The 14,303-nt window shown below is 39.9% G+C and overlaps 1 protein-coding gene across 1 annotated transcript in view; it reads right to left on the bottom strand.

Moving 5' to 3' along the window:
* The window catches only part of CPXM2 (carboxypeptidase X, M14 family member 2), a 41,413-nt gene extending 27,993 nt beyond the window's left edge, over positions 1-13,420 (bottom strand). Inside the window, exons 1-3 of the mRNA XM_053450130.1 lie at positions 13,060-13,420; positions 12,324-12,678; positions 4,513-4,611 (exon numbers count right to left, since the gene is read on the bottom strand). Of these exons, the coding sequence (XP_053306105.1) occupies positions 4,513-4,611; positions 12,324-12,612 (388 nt within the window). The 5' untranslated portion in view covers positions 12,613-12,678; positions 13,060-13,420. The remainder of the gene's footprint in view (positions 1-4,512; positions 4,612-12,323; positions 12,679-13,059) is intronic.
* Positions 13,421-14,303: the final 883 nt, after the last annotated feature.

Below are 14,303 nucleotides of genomic sequence, written 5' to 3'. Positions count from 1 at the left end.
TATGGATCCTCAGATAAAGGAGACAGCTGGTCACTTTAATGCATCTCACAGAATAAAGCTCCAGAAGATTACGTAGCTCTATGCTAACGCTCAAGGTGGCATTTCCAGGTTTTTTTATGCCAGGGTGAAGTTTAGAGCATTATCTGCTGGCATTAAAAGTGTTGCCCAAGCACAGAATTTTTTGTGATTTCCAAAACAGGAAACACATGGGAATCTGGAAATAGAAATAGTTTTGTTTTTGTTCTCTAGGAATTGTATATTGAATTAAAAAAAAATATTTAATGCATATTTAATGCATTGCTACCAACATTATGGATAAATTGGTGAGCCCTTTTTGTCTCAATACACTACAGCAAAAAATTGGGTCAAATTTATAAAGAGCAATTCTTGGGCAACCACCTCTAAGTGGAGCAACCACTTGGGACATTATCATGGCAACTGTTCTACATTTTGCACAATAATCCAAAATTGCTTTTATGAATATGGCCGTTTATCTAAACCAACAGTTGTGTAACACATATGTATCAATTACAAAAGTTATGACGGTTGTTGTGGCAGATCAAGTGCTTTAATGTGTGTCCCCTACCTTGATAAACACAGCCTTACCAGTTGCTGGCTCTAAAGTGCCAGGGCCACTTTTTATGGCAAAGACACACCTGATTTCCACATATTGCTGACCATCACGTGTAAAGTTCTGCCCTCCAGTATGTGAGAGGTATTACTGAGTAATTGGTTCCCTTCATTTTCACCTTCACCAGTCAGCATACCTGAAAACTGTTGGGATCTCACGCCCCGCTCCCCGCCAGTTTCCCTTTTAAATGGGGGCAATTCCCACGATGGCAACGGGAACGACAACTCACATCAGCAGGAACACCCCCGACAATATCAAGAACACCTCCGGGAATACCCACCGACTTACTGCTCTTCCTCACACTAATTGTCTCTGCATCACTGAGTAGAGTATATATGACATCATATCCTATAGCTCCACTTGCAGAGACCATGAGTGTGAGGGAGGGTTCCAACTCACTCTTTTCATAAGTACCTGAAAACCCTGCTTTCCTACTTGCCACAGTGTCTTCAAGTTCCAACTTACAATACAGCTTCAGGTTACTGTGATGTACTAAAGCATTGGCTCCCAGCTTTACTGCGAGTGCTCACCATGCCTTCATACTATATAACTGCAGCAATGGTGCGTATTAATAAACATTTGGAAAGTTGCTGTAAATAATTACAGCAGTTAAAATCCGGAATCAGAGCGCGCACAGACAAAACTACTATCTACAGCTTAGAGCTTTAGGCCTTTTTTACTATTCAAAGAAGGTCACATTTTCCATGTCATCATCAGTTTCTCTCAAATTCCACATAAAGTAAACTGCATTAGTACGTTTTCTGCCAAATCGCAGCATTTTTAGAAGACACGGTGAGAAAGATAAATTAAAAGTAAGCACGTGGAGATTAACGATACGGCAGGGTCATTAATTGTTCCTTTCTCCAGGCACTGAAATCTTACTCACTCAGTATTCACAGCCCCTGGATATGTAAGTGTAACTGGGAAGATTTTTCTAACATTTTTTACAGGGGTAACAATCTTTACAAGTTTTATATAACTTCTTTCATATCAAGACTTACTTAAAAGTAAAACGGTGCACTCCCCCTCTCAGATACGCCCTTTCAGACTTTCTTTGTTCTTTCCTGTCCCCCTCTCCTTCCTTACATAACCCCTCTGCTTTTATCTACTCTAAGCTCCAACCTCCTTATGCCCTATGCCATTATACGCAAATATTTACATCACTTATGCCTCCCTATACACTGAGCCCCTAGGAACAAGCCCAGAGCCCTATGTAATAAACCAGTTTTGCCTATTGTATAACCCAGTTGATATCTCCTTCAAAAGACTTGAATACACTTGAATTCCAAAAATAAATAAAACAGTGTAATTATCATCTCTAAAAATTGTTGTTGATGCTGGGTAATTCTTATTTCTGTGGCTTTCATTGTTCTTAATACTAAGTATTGTCGGTATCATTACCTGTGCCCACAATGTATTTCCCACCTATTTATTCTTCTGTGTATCTGTATTATTTACTCCCTGAGAATATACACCGATCAGCTGTAACATTATGACCATTGACAGGTGAAGGGAATTACACTGATAATCTTGTTATCATGGCACCTGTCAGTGGGTGGGATATATTCGACAGCAAGTGAACATTTCATCATCAAGCGTAAGGATCTGAGCGACTTTGACAAGGGCCAAATTGTGATGGCTGGATGACTGGGTCAGAGCATCAGACGAGCCAACAGACGAGCTACTGTAGCTCAACTTGTTAAAAAAAGTTAATGCTGGTCCTGATAGAAAGGTGTCAGGAACTGCATCGCAGTTTGTTGCTTACAGGGCAGCGTAGCAGCAGACCAGCCAGGGTGCCAATGTCTACTGCCGAAAGTGCTTACAATGGGGACGTGAGCATTAGAACTGGACCACGGAGCAATGGAAGAAGGTGGCCTGGTCTGATGATCACGTTTTCTTTTACATCACATGGATGGCCGGGTGTATGTGCGATGTTTACCTAGTGAAAACATGGCACTAGGATGCATCCATGGAGGCCCCACCTCAAAACTTACAGAACTTAAAGGATCTGCTGCTAACGTCTTAGCGCCAGATACCACCACACACCTTCAGAGGCCTATTGGAGTCCATGCCAGGACGCGTCAGGACTGTTTTGGCAGCAAAAGGGAGACTAACACAATATTAGGCAGGTGGTCATAATGTTACGGCTGATCGGTATATATTACATCGTTATGCTGCATATTGTATTTTATTTATCTCAAGTGTTTATTTAGAAAATGTAAACTGTAAAAATGTTGATAGTATAGAAGGAATCTTTGTACTCGCAAAGCTGCACATGAGCTGGAAGTATTTGTTCTTTACTTATTATAAATAAAATGACATGCGTTTTACAGTCCGATATGTTTTTGCTGATATATTTACAAGTGAATATTAAATAGATTTTACAGTTTACATAATAGATATTAAAGATGTAAATCCTATGTCTAAGCAAAAATTATGCATCTGCAAATATAGGACCCTACAATCATGGGTTGTACTTTAGAGGCTTTGAGTTGACCTTGGTTTTCCTATTTGTCAGTGGAGTCAGCACTCTAGATAGGGGATAAGGGGATAAGTTTTGGGTCTACTTTCTCCTAGACTCTAGAATCTAGAGGAAGGTGAGTCATGCTGGGCAAATGGAAGTCACATGAATTGTACCCGAATATTTGAGTCACTATGTTTTCAATTACAACTCCAATTGAGTTTGGTGCTTGTTGAGATGAGCCAGGATGAGCAACTTGCATTTTCTGATCTAACGTTCATGAATTTGCCCTCCAAATATGACCGCCTACTCATATTCACTTTTGTAAACTGACCCCAAAGTTTTACGCAATATTAGTTTAATAAGTTGACAAACTATTTAGCTATTTATGAGGCCACAAGCTTAAATAGGGACATTTATGAAAAAAAGGAACCCGGGAACACTGCATGTCTGTGATATTTTATTGGCAAACATCCCCAGGTAAATGTATCACCAATATAATTATTTCTGTACATAGAGATAGCATCCTTTACTTACCCAACATTTTAAATGTCCCAATGAGAACAACTATTTTGTCGAGTGTGATAGAAAGGGGCGGGGTTAGCTTCTGAAGTGGGTGGAGTCAGTTGAACAAGTGGCTGAGCCCAGAGGCGTGCCCACAAGGGAGCTGCTATGGAACACAGACATCCATTGACTTTACAGCTTTCTGGCCATAAAACAGAAAAAGTAGGGCAGTGGAGCAGCTTCATGGGACAGCAGGACAATGACAACAATGTTTTAAGAACCATTGAAGGATTCTAGGGCATATAGGTGAAAATTGATCATTTTTGTTTGGGCATCATTAAATGGTTATGCTAAAAGAAAAAAATTAAATGATTCCTGGTATGCCATGCTGAACACAGAAAGTAATATGTCTATAGCCTTGGGGACTAGATATGACAACCCTACTACAGAGGGTAATTTGAGCTTTACAAACCCACACGTGTAACAGAAGAGAAACAGATAGATTAATCATGTACTGCAAAAAAAAGCTTCACTATGGAATAGTTTGCACATTTGAACCTAACTATAGACAACAGCATAAATGTAGGTAACAGATTACACTTTACCATATAATATTGATTTGCATGATAATTTATATTCAATACTGCCTTGAAGTGGAAATTTGTTCCCCTTCCTGTGGCTCTTTTTTTCAAAGTACCCCTTTTCCCCATATATCACTTCTTGAGTTAACACAGTTTTATTCAACCATGGTTCTCGGCTTTATCTGGAGTACACAACCAATCTGCTACATGGTGTGGCTTAATGCCTGTGACATATAGTTTAGGAACAGCCTGAACAATAGTTTTGTTTTTTTTTAAACACAGCCTATTTCTATCAGTAACTCAAAAGAACAGAACAAGCAAAGATTCTCACGAACTTTCTCTGACATCTTGGAATGACTTCTCTTCACTGGCTCCAAAACCAAACTTCTCTGAGCTCTTCTTGTTTTTTTCTGTCTTTTTGCTACCGTTCTTGGCTGCAGGATGGGAGAAAAGAAATTGTTGCATTATCGAAACATCCCCTGGGTTACAAACTCAATACATGATAATGCCTCAAATGATAACATAAGTATCATTTTAACAACTCGTCTGGACCTGAATGAAGGAAGTCTTTTCTTGGGTAATTGGCACGTACTGTGATTAATAGCCTTGCTTCAGGAGGGAATTACAAACACATACAATTATTTGTACCCAGCTGCATATAGCAGGCAGATACAAATCTCTGTGAGGCTTCATAATTCTTCATTCTGTCTCTTTCAGACTGATTTGTGCTTTTATCATTTACTTGAGCAGTGACCTGTTCACTTTCCTATAAAGTACTTTTACATTCTGGTAACTCTTTACATATTACATGAATGTTGGCATCAACAACTGCAAATATAAATACTTACAAACAGATAGACAGACTACAACATATCAACATAATTGTGATCATGTACAATACCGTATAATGTGATGAGTAATTACGAAGCACTATATATATTTTTATCCTGTTTTGAAAGAGAAGATGATCCACATTCTATGAACTTGCAACCTTAGGCTGTGATCATAAGCAATGACTGTACTAGGTTGCAAATTCTCAACAATGCTTCTATGGAGTAGTGCAGAGTCAATGCACTCATTGGGATTTTTATAATGATAACAGGGGGTATTAAAATAACTTTCATATCATAGGTTAGTTAAAATATAGTTTTTTTTAAAGGGGTACTTTTTAAAATTAAATGATTATGATATTATGCTGTTGCAGGTTATAGAGTATACTCAGTGTTGTACTACACATGGAGATATATAATCAAATTTATGATATGATTTTTAATGAAAGGTGAAGTTCATAACTGATGGCTCCCCCTCCTTTTTTTTCTTTTGTTAATATGGCGACTTTGCTTTTGACTCAGAGCTAGACACAAAACTCTTAGATTATACAAAAGTATTGGGACACCTGACCAACCACCAACAGAGACTTTTATGACACCGCATTCTAAGCATATAGACATTAATATGTAGTTGGTTCCCCCCTTTGCAGCGATAACAACCTCCACTCTTCTGGGAAAGCATAGTTGGAAGTATATCATTGACCAAAATGTCTTCAGGTGTCTCCTTCAGCATACCAGGAGCTATTCCAGCATGACTGTAACCCAGCAAGGCCTGTAAAGGCATGGTTGGATGAGTTTGGTGTCGAAGAACTTGACTGGCCCACATAGAGTCTTGACCCCAACCCCATCGAACACCTTTGGGATGAACTGGAACAGAGACCTTCTCATCCAATATCAGTGCTCACAAATGCTCTATTGCATGAATGGACAAAAATTCCCTCAGAAACACTCCAAAATCTTGTGGAAAGCCTTTGCAGAAGAGTGGAAGCTGTCATAGGGGGACCAACTACCGTATTGGCTCGGATATAGGCCGCCCCCGTATATAGGCCGCACCCTAAAAGTTTGGTGCTTTTTTAAAGAAAAAGTTTTTTTCTTTAAAAAAAGCACCAAAAAAACATGCTGCCACTGTGTCCCTCCCCCCGAGATATGCTGCCACTCTGTCCTCCCTCCCCCGAGATACGCTGCCACTCTGTCCCCCCCCGAGATACGCTGCCACTCTGTCCTCCCCCCCGAGATACGCTGCCACTCTGTCCTCCCCCGAGATACGCTGCCACTCTGTCCTCCCCCCCCGAGATACGCTGCCACTCTGCCCCCCCGAGATACGCTGCCACTCTGTCCCCCCCCCGAGATACGCTGCCACTCTGTCCTCCCCCCCCTCCGAGATACGCTGCCACTCTGTGTCCCCCCCGACTTACCAGAGCAGACTCCCGGGTGTCTTGCGGGGCCGGAGGGGGACATCTATGCAAATCGCGTATACAACTCCCGGTGCCGGCACTCAGCGGAAGTGCCGTCACCGGAAGTTGTATACGCGTATTGCGTAGACGTCTTCCGCCAGTCCCGCAAGACACCCGGGAGTCTTCTCTGGTAAGTCGGGGGGGGGTAAAATGTATCGTGCGGACGCTTAGACAACCTCCCGTGCCGGCACCCCCCCGTGAGAAGTGCTGGCAGGGGAGGCTGTCTGAGCGTATCAGACAGTAGGATACAGGTCCCCTGCACCGCTGCGGGGGATCTGTATCCTAACCCCGCTGCCTGCCCGGCGCCCAGGACTGCTTGTCCCGGGTGTCGGGCGCTAGACCCCGAATATAGGCCGCACCCCCACTTTAAAGACTTAAAGTGGGGGGAAAAAGTGCGGCCTATATTCGGGCAAATACGGTATATATTAGAACATTTCATAATATATGCCAAACAGCAAGACATGCTTGTTTACAAACGTAAAGTGAATGCTTATCCACAAAAGCAATTAATGTAACTGCAACATTTTCTGCATAATTTTGTTTTTTGAAATTTCCGTAAAAATACAAAATGACTCCAAACTGGATGAAACAAAACACATACACATCACGGAAGGGACTTTTCCAGTTTCTCTAATATACTGTTTAGTCTTTTAAAGTAAATCAAATGTTGCACAATATTTATCCTTTACAATCTGCTGTTCTATTTTCTACTAGATTACGATTTCATGCTTATGCTTGAACTGTCAATCAGGCTGCTACTAGTGTCTTCAAAGCTATACACGCTTAAAGATTTGCATCTTTTTTAATAACATGCTTTGTCACCCATAATGTCTAGAACAGCATAATCACTTCTAGCACTGTAATCACGTTTTAACACTGTACGGGCTACAGAGCAACAGACGCTTACTACAGCATTATCTGAATACGTTGTAGGTGGCCTCGTACTGGTTAAGAGGAAGGAAACATTTTTCTTTCAATGCACACATCATCTAAGTTATTTATTATATTTTTTATTTAGTGCAACCATATTCCACATTGCTGTAAAATTTTAATTAAGGCAAACACTCTCAAGGGCAGCAACATCGGAGCAGCTCAAGAGCTTGCAATTGAAATGATTTGCTTAATTTTTCAATAACATTATATAATAATTACTACTTTCTTGACTCCAATTAGGCAGTTTTTTTAATATATATTCCCTATTCTTTTGGGAGAAAGAGGAAGGATAGAGAGGAAGGAGAGAGAGAGAAAGGGGAGAGAGAGAGAGAGAGAGGAAGAGGAGCGAGAGAGAGAGAGAGAAAGGGGAGAGAGAGAGAGAGAGAGAGAGAGAGAGAGAGAGAGAAAGGGGGGAGAGAGAAAGCGAGAGCAGTGTTCCATCAAGAGAAACAGAGAAGCTTTAGGGAAGATTTCTGAGTCTTTGGGCCCAGTGGCTCCTGGAGGTTCCATCTGGGAAATCTGTAATATGCCACACAATAGGATGGGGAAGATTTATTAAAAGGAGACTGAAAACTAGGACATCTCCACGTTAATAGAACCCTTAGGCATTCTTCCAGTAAATGGAATAAAATAAAATGTTAAACTCTCCAACTTTTTAACGCTATGTAAATCAATTTGATGGTATTGGAAATAAATGTGTTGTACAATGGTGTAAATCAAACAGTGAGACGCTATGATTGCATTTAAGTGCTTGCTGTATATTTTGTAGCTCTTGGCAGCGCTCGATTTTCTGCATCCCTAGACTGTGCCAGGATTGCTTCTAGCGAGATCTGATTTGCTAGATGTGTGGTCTGTTTTGGGCTTCTTAATACTGTCTTAACCAGGGAAGACATAGAATAGGGTGTCACGTGATATTAAAATCACTCCAGGCCCACTGGGTTTTTGGACAAACTAAGAATTTGCGACATCCATCTCGTTTCTGCCTCCAACTTGGCCAAGCACAGCAGGCTCAACTAATACACCCCACATCTTCAGAGTTACCCAAAGCAGAGAGGCAACATGTTCACGTAAACCCTGCAGAAGGCTGAGTTTTATATGGGCTCAACTTGATCAGCTGATGCTTAAACCCATCAAAATCCTGGTACATAAAGTGCCAACCGAGTTTACATGAACCCTCATCTCTCAGCTGAAATAGAGGTAAAGTTGAGTTCAGCTCGCTATCAAGTTTAATTTAGAAAATACCCACATTCAAACTACCTCCAAAATGACTGTAGGCCCCATGGCGCAATAAATTGTGCCTAATATGTGGGGTCAGTATACAGAGCAACACGCAACAGAAAATCATGCTGAACTGATCCACAGAATAAAATGATCATGCCAGTATATATTTTGGGACTAATTAGAACCATATAAAGCACATTACCACCCACCTCACGGGAAGACTTTTATTTATTGAACGGGAAACTCGCTGGCGGAGGGTTGGCACTTTGTGCTGCAGAGCTGATGAGTTGACATTTTTCATATTATTTACAACTCAGTGTTTAATGAATAACATCACTGTAAAGGTAATTGTTACAATGCATGACATGTGCAAAGCATACTATGCACCACGTTTACCCCTGTTCCAAAGCTTTTAGGGACAGTCTCTAGGAATCTTGGATCTTGGCCGGTATCGTAAGGATAGGTTAAATGATTAGAAAATAAAAGCTCAAAGCAATAATCACAAAAGGAAAACAAGACGGGCTCATCAGATACACTTTGATGTGATTGATACATTAATGCGTTAAAACATCACAAGTGCCGAAGTAAATCTAGAAGATATTTTAATGAACAGCAGATTTTTTTTCCAACCACTATAAGACAAATAATGCTGATATCCTCTGCTTTGCAAGACGGCAACGCCAGCCAAGTGGAGCCCATGAGGACTAAGGGGGCCTAACATTCCTCTGTTATATAAGAGAGAAGTACAGCAATGCTCTGCTCCCTGCTAGTACGACGTTAGTTTATATAAATGGGATTCTGTAATAAACCCTTTCCCTGCTCATCTGTAACAAATTAAATACACGTTAGGCAGTGCTTCAGGGAGTGAATGTAGTGTTGTGATCCTAGCATGTCTGATCGGGCCTGCCTTGGTTTCTTGGCTTGGACACAGCACCTTATGTCACAAACCAAGACAAAGCTCACACCATGATTTAATATTCTTAACACTATGTCGGGGATTTGCAAAGAGAGACCAGATATTACAGGCCAGGGTTACATGCAGTGAGGGATCTCAATTACAACCTTTGTGAAGTTACCATAGTCTACAGCACCATAAAATGCCATGGCTTAGCCATACAATGTTTCTAGTCTAATATCTGAGTTTGCGAGTAATACATGCCCTAAACCTGAGCCCCCTCTTAATTTAGTTGGTGAGTGAAGCAGAGTTGGGTATGTATGTCTCAGGTGCACCCATATGAATACTTCTGTCTGCTGGCTAACAACTCAGTGACCTAGACAGCCGCCTTAGTCACCTAAAGAATAGGACTGGCCCTCTATACATGCTGGTCTACGCTGAACTTAGATGAGCTCTAGAATTACCACGGAACACAGCAGGACCCAAGCGTCCAGGAGATGTTGCAATTTGGTAATTACGCCTAGGTTCACAACTGGGTGATTACCCAAAGTGAACTAAAATGTTACTAAAACAATTACCTCCCCAGACTCATATAAAAATAACAGCATGAATACGTACATGATTATGTAAAACGTCACATTTTTTAATCCTATGAAACTGAAGCTGATTAACAAGACTAGTTTGCAAATATACCGGTAATTGACATCTGCATGGAGACTCATATTGCAATATTCACTTATATATGTTGAAGTATTTAATTCTTTAAGTATAATTGTCTCAAGGATTTCCATTCTATATTAATTAATCAAACTCATGATTGCACAAATTAAGGCTCATTTACAAACAGCTTCCAAAATATTCTCATGTACTTTATTGCATTGCGGTGCCAGAAGCCCTACTGAGTTCATGTAAACTTTTAAAGATATTATTTTTTTGATATTTATGTCTGTATTATTCTTAAATCACAGCTCCCACCGGGATCATGAAAATCCCATACTAAAAACAACTCTGCTTGGCTACAATACATTTAAAAGATATTAAAAGTGTGCTCTAATTGGCCCAGTCATAATATTAACAGTTTAAACATCTGATCTATGGAGCAATAATGATGGAAGAGGGAGGTATATAATGTGATACAGGTTCATAAATATTTTTATACTAAAAAAATAACTTGTTTTATTTTTATTATGTTATCATTATCGTTTATTATGAGTTATGACAGCCCCCTAAATTGTATTTATCGTTCATAAAAATAGATCTGCCTCTGCTAAATAAAAATTATTTTCTATACATCCTGCTCGTGAATTTACTGAAAAAAATATACAAATCTTTTAGTTTTCCTCTCTGTAGACGAGTGGGCTGAGTGCCTGCAATGCTCTCCCAGCTGACAAAGAACACAATGCACTCAGCTCCATGCATTGCATTCTGTGTAGGCGCAGAGAATATTGTGTCTGCTGTTCTAAACTTAACATGCGATCCTTACGCCTTAAATGAAAGCCTCTTAACGTTAGTATGGGGTAATGCACATTTCAGAAGCAAAATCACGTAGCGGAATACAGGTGCATGCATATATATCAACTTTGTTCTTAAATAATTTCAAGAGAAATGGAATGTACTCTTATGAAATTAAGGTTAAAGCTGATTAAGTTCATACATTCATTACTGCAAAGGATATTTGTCCATCTAGGTTGATAAAACCTAGAGGTATGGGTATTTATTAGGGAAGTTGACACCCAACAGCAGGCTACCTACAACTGTGGTACATATAGATTGGTGAATATGGTCATTTTCACCAATCTATATGTACCACAGTTGTAGGTAGCCTGCTGTTGGGTATCAACTTAACTTAATAAATACCCATACCTTTAGTGTTTTAGTGTTCTCATTGTGTTTCGGTTCAGTGCTATAACCAATATGGCAGATTCTCATGTGTAAAGTATCACAACATGCTGCCATCTTTGTAATGTACATGCGCTCCACCTCTGCGCGTCCATCGAGACTTTGTATCAGGATATCATTCAGGGATATATTGTTATATTATAAGTTAAACACATTAAGTTCAACAGTTATTGTTGGTTTATTGTTTGTATCAGTATATAGGTGTCTAGTAGCCATATTTGTAGTTTATATGCTAAAAATTTGGTTTAGGAAAACTTATTTACTCAAAACGTTAATAATATGTTAATCTCATGGGTATACTGCTGTGTCTTTTTGGATGTTACATGCATCTTAAATGTTAATCTATATGATTGTATTGTAGGCCCTTTCAGACCCATAGAGAACAACTCTGGGCATACATCTGGATAATCCTCCCCTTAAACATTAGTACATCTGTACAGATGCACTTTGGAGACATGCTGGCTGAAGACAAGAGAAATCTTACAGATAACCAACTGTAGCAACATAAGATAAAAAAAAAAACTCTATTTCCACCAAGTTTTAATAACTTTTAAATAAATGTTGCAAACTTTCTAAATATATATGTGCACACATATATATATAGAGAGAGAGAGAGATTTATAGATATGTATGGATATACATATATAAAATAATCATTTGCAGGTCTTATCATTTGGAAATAGTTGGAATCATCAAAGCAAGATGTTTGCCAACAATGCTTCAACAAAACATGATATGTATATAAAATTATGACATTTTCATTTCCACTTTCCCACACAATACTTTTTGAACAAAAGAGCTTAGAAAACAGCAGCCACTTTTAACATATTTAATATATGTCTTAGTTGAGGGTGTTTCCAGTTCTGGTTCCTAGTAACAATGCTATGCACTTGTCTGTAAGGTCATTGAGTTACCTTGTGTCTTAGGGTGACTCCTGTCTTCCTTCTTATTTGCCTTTTTGGGTTTGATATCCTTCTTGGGGACTTGGGAAGTCTCTTCTACTCTGGGCTCTGTGGGCATCTCAGGTTCTGGCCCTGGCTCCAGGGGTATCTGGAGCTCCTCAGGGTCCGGATAGGAGTAATAATGATCCCTGGTCAAGATTTCTTGGTGATAGTAGTCATGCTCATCTGGAGGTCTTGCCAGAGATCCATGAAAAAAGGTGACCCCCAAAAGTAAGACCCACCAGTGAAAAGGCTGTATCATATCGGTCTGTTTATCTTTCCAAGGAACAAATACAGCGATCAATTGATCAATACAAGTTAGAAAACCCTGCAATGGCAGAAAAGGGAAGATGTAACTGAATGAAAGAGTTCATAGAACAAGTACTGATAAAAAAAAAGCATGAAAGAGTTCATAGAACAAGTACTGATTAAAAAAAAAAAGCATTTTAATATGTGTGGGTAATATAATGAGGAGTTGGTGACCATGAGGAATATATAATCAAAACAAGTTACATAAGTAACAACTGAAAAAAAGATAGAAGACCATTAAAGGAAATTATCCAGCGCTGGCAGGACTCAACTGCAAACAGATAACTTTTTATTAGTTACTTGAACAAAAATAGACTCCTGGTCCATAAACCACCCCAGCCAGCAACTAAATTCAAATTTAGGAAAATTAAGGTCCAATAAGTAAAAGTAATGCACCTACCTACTGGGGCTGCTGTAGATGTAGCCTCTAATGACAAGATCAAACAGAGAAATCAGGTTTCTGGACAGATCTGTTCCAAACCTGTGGACTCAGACTGGCGCCACCAACATAAGAGAGCTTGCCACCTCTGAGAAACAGCTCCTGCATCTTCCTGCAGACTTCCAAATGTCTGCACAAGGGACCCTCTCCTTAACACAAGAGACTGTGTAGTTCTGCCCCCAGGAGACAAATTGCAGAGTGAAGTGTTTGCCTCAGACTTTGCAGATGGTGTGTTGGCTGTAGCTGTGTTACAGTGAGCCTGCTCCTCAACACAGAGGTATGACAGCCTTTTCTGCTCTGGGGCTGCCTTAGTCCTGAACTGAGTTTGTGAGACAGATGTTTGGAGGTAAAAGTACCAGGAGAAGTAGAAGGGAAGCAGAGTTTGGAATAATCAGAGCTCCTCCTGTGTGAGATTATGTGTCACTCTCAGTGTGTGTGTGTGTGTAAGGGGAGGGAATGAACTGTTTGACACTTGTGGATTCTCACACCTAACACAACTAAGCCCTGAGCTCTAGAAGGTTATGCTAAAGGGTTAACTATTGAAATCACAAGAGGAAGATGCTGGGAATTGAGAGTAAAGTAAAGAAAAAACAAACAAAAGGAAAAATAAATAAATAACAAAGATGTAAAGAGCAAAAGCATCAACATTCCAATTTAGGAATTAAAAATAAAATAATAATGTGGCTATTTTAATGCACTATGTGCAGGGGTCCTGTATAATGTGGGTTACAAACTAAATTTGGATAAGGCAGCCATGGACATATGGGTGTTGAGGCCAAGGGTTGAAATAGAAAGCTGAGACAGACTTATTGGGCCCAATTCAATGATCCATTAAAAGTGGCTGTAGAAAAAAAAAACGTTTGTGATTCAACTCCTGGACTAAACCCCAAAAAGTGAATGTGGATTCTAGAAGGCAGTCCCTAAAAACGCTACATCATATAATGCCATGTGCAGATTCTTAGCACATCTTCCATAGATAGGTTTTTATATGTATTAGGCCTTGACTGGTCATCTGGCACGCTGATGGTGGCAGGTGGTGACGGTCTCTTGTCTTCGCTGCCGCTTGCAGTACGGATCCAGTGTTATAGTGTGCGGCTGCACGCTGGTTACACCATAACATATACTTCCCCAGTTTGGCCCTGGTGCGTTTATTTTAGCCACAAAACATATCTAACGAAAGTATCATACAAAGCCCGAATAATCAT

Source organism: Spea bombifrons, chromosome 11 (genome assembly GCF_027358695.1).
Source record: "Spea bombifrons isolate aSpeBom1 chromosome 11, aSpeBom1.2.pri, whole genome shotgun sequence".
In the NCBI taxonomy this organism is placed as follows: domain Eukaryota; kingdom Metazoa; phylum Chordata; class Amphibia; order Anura; family Pelobatidae; genus Spea; species Spea bombifrons.
This window is presented reverse-complemented; position numbering and strand designations above follow the sequence as displayed.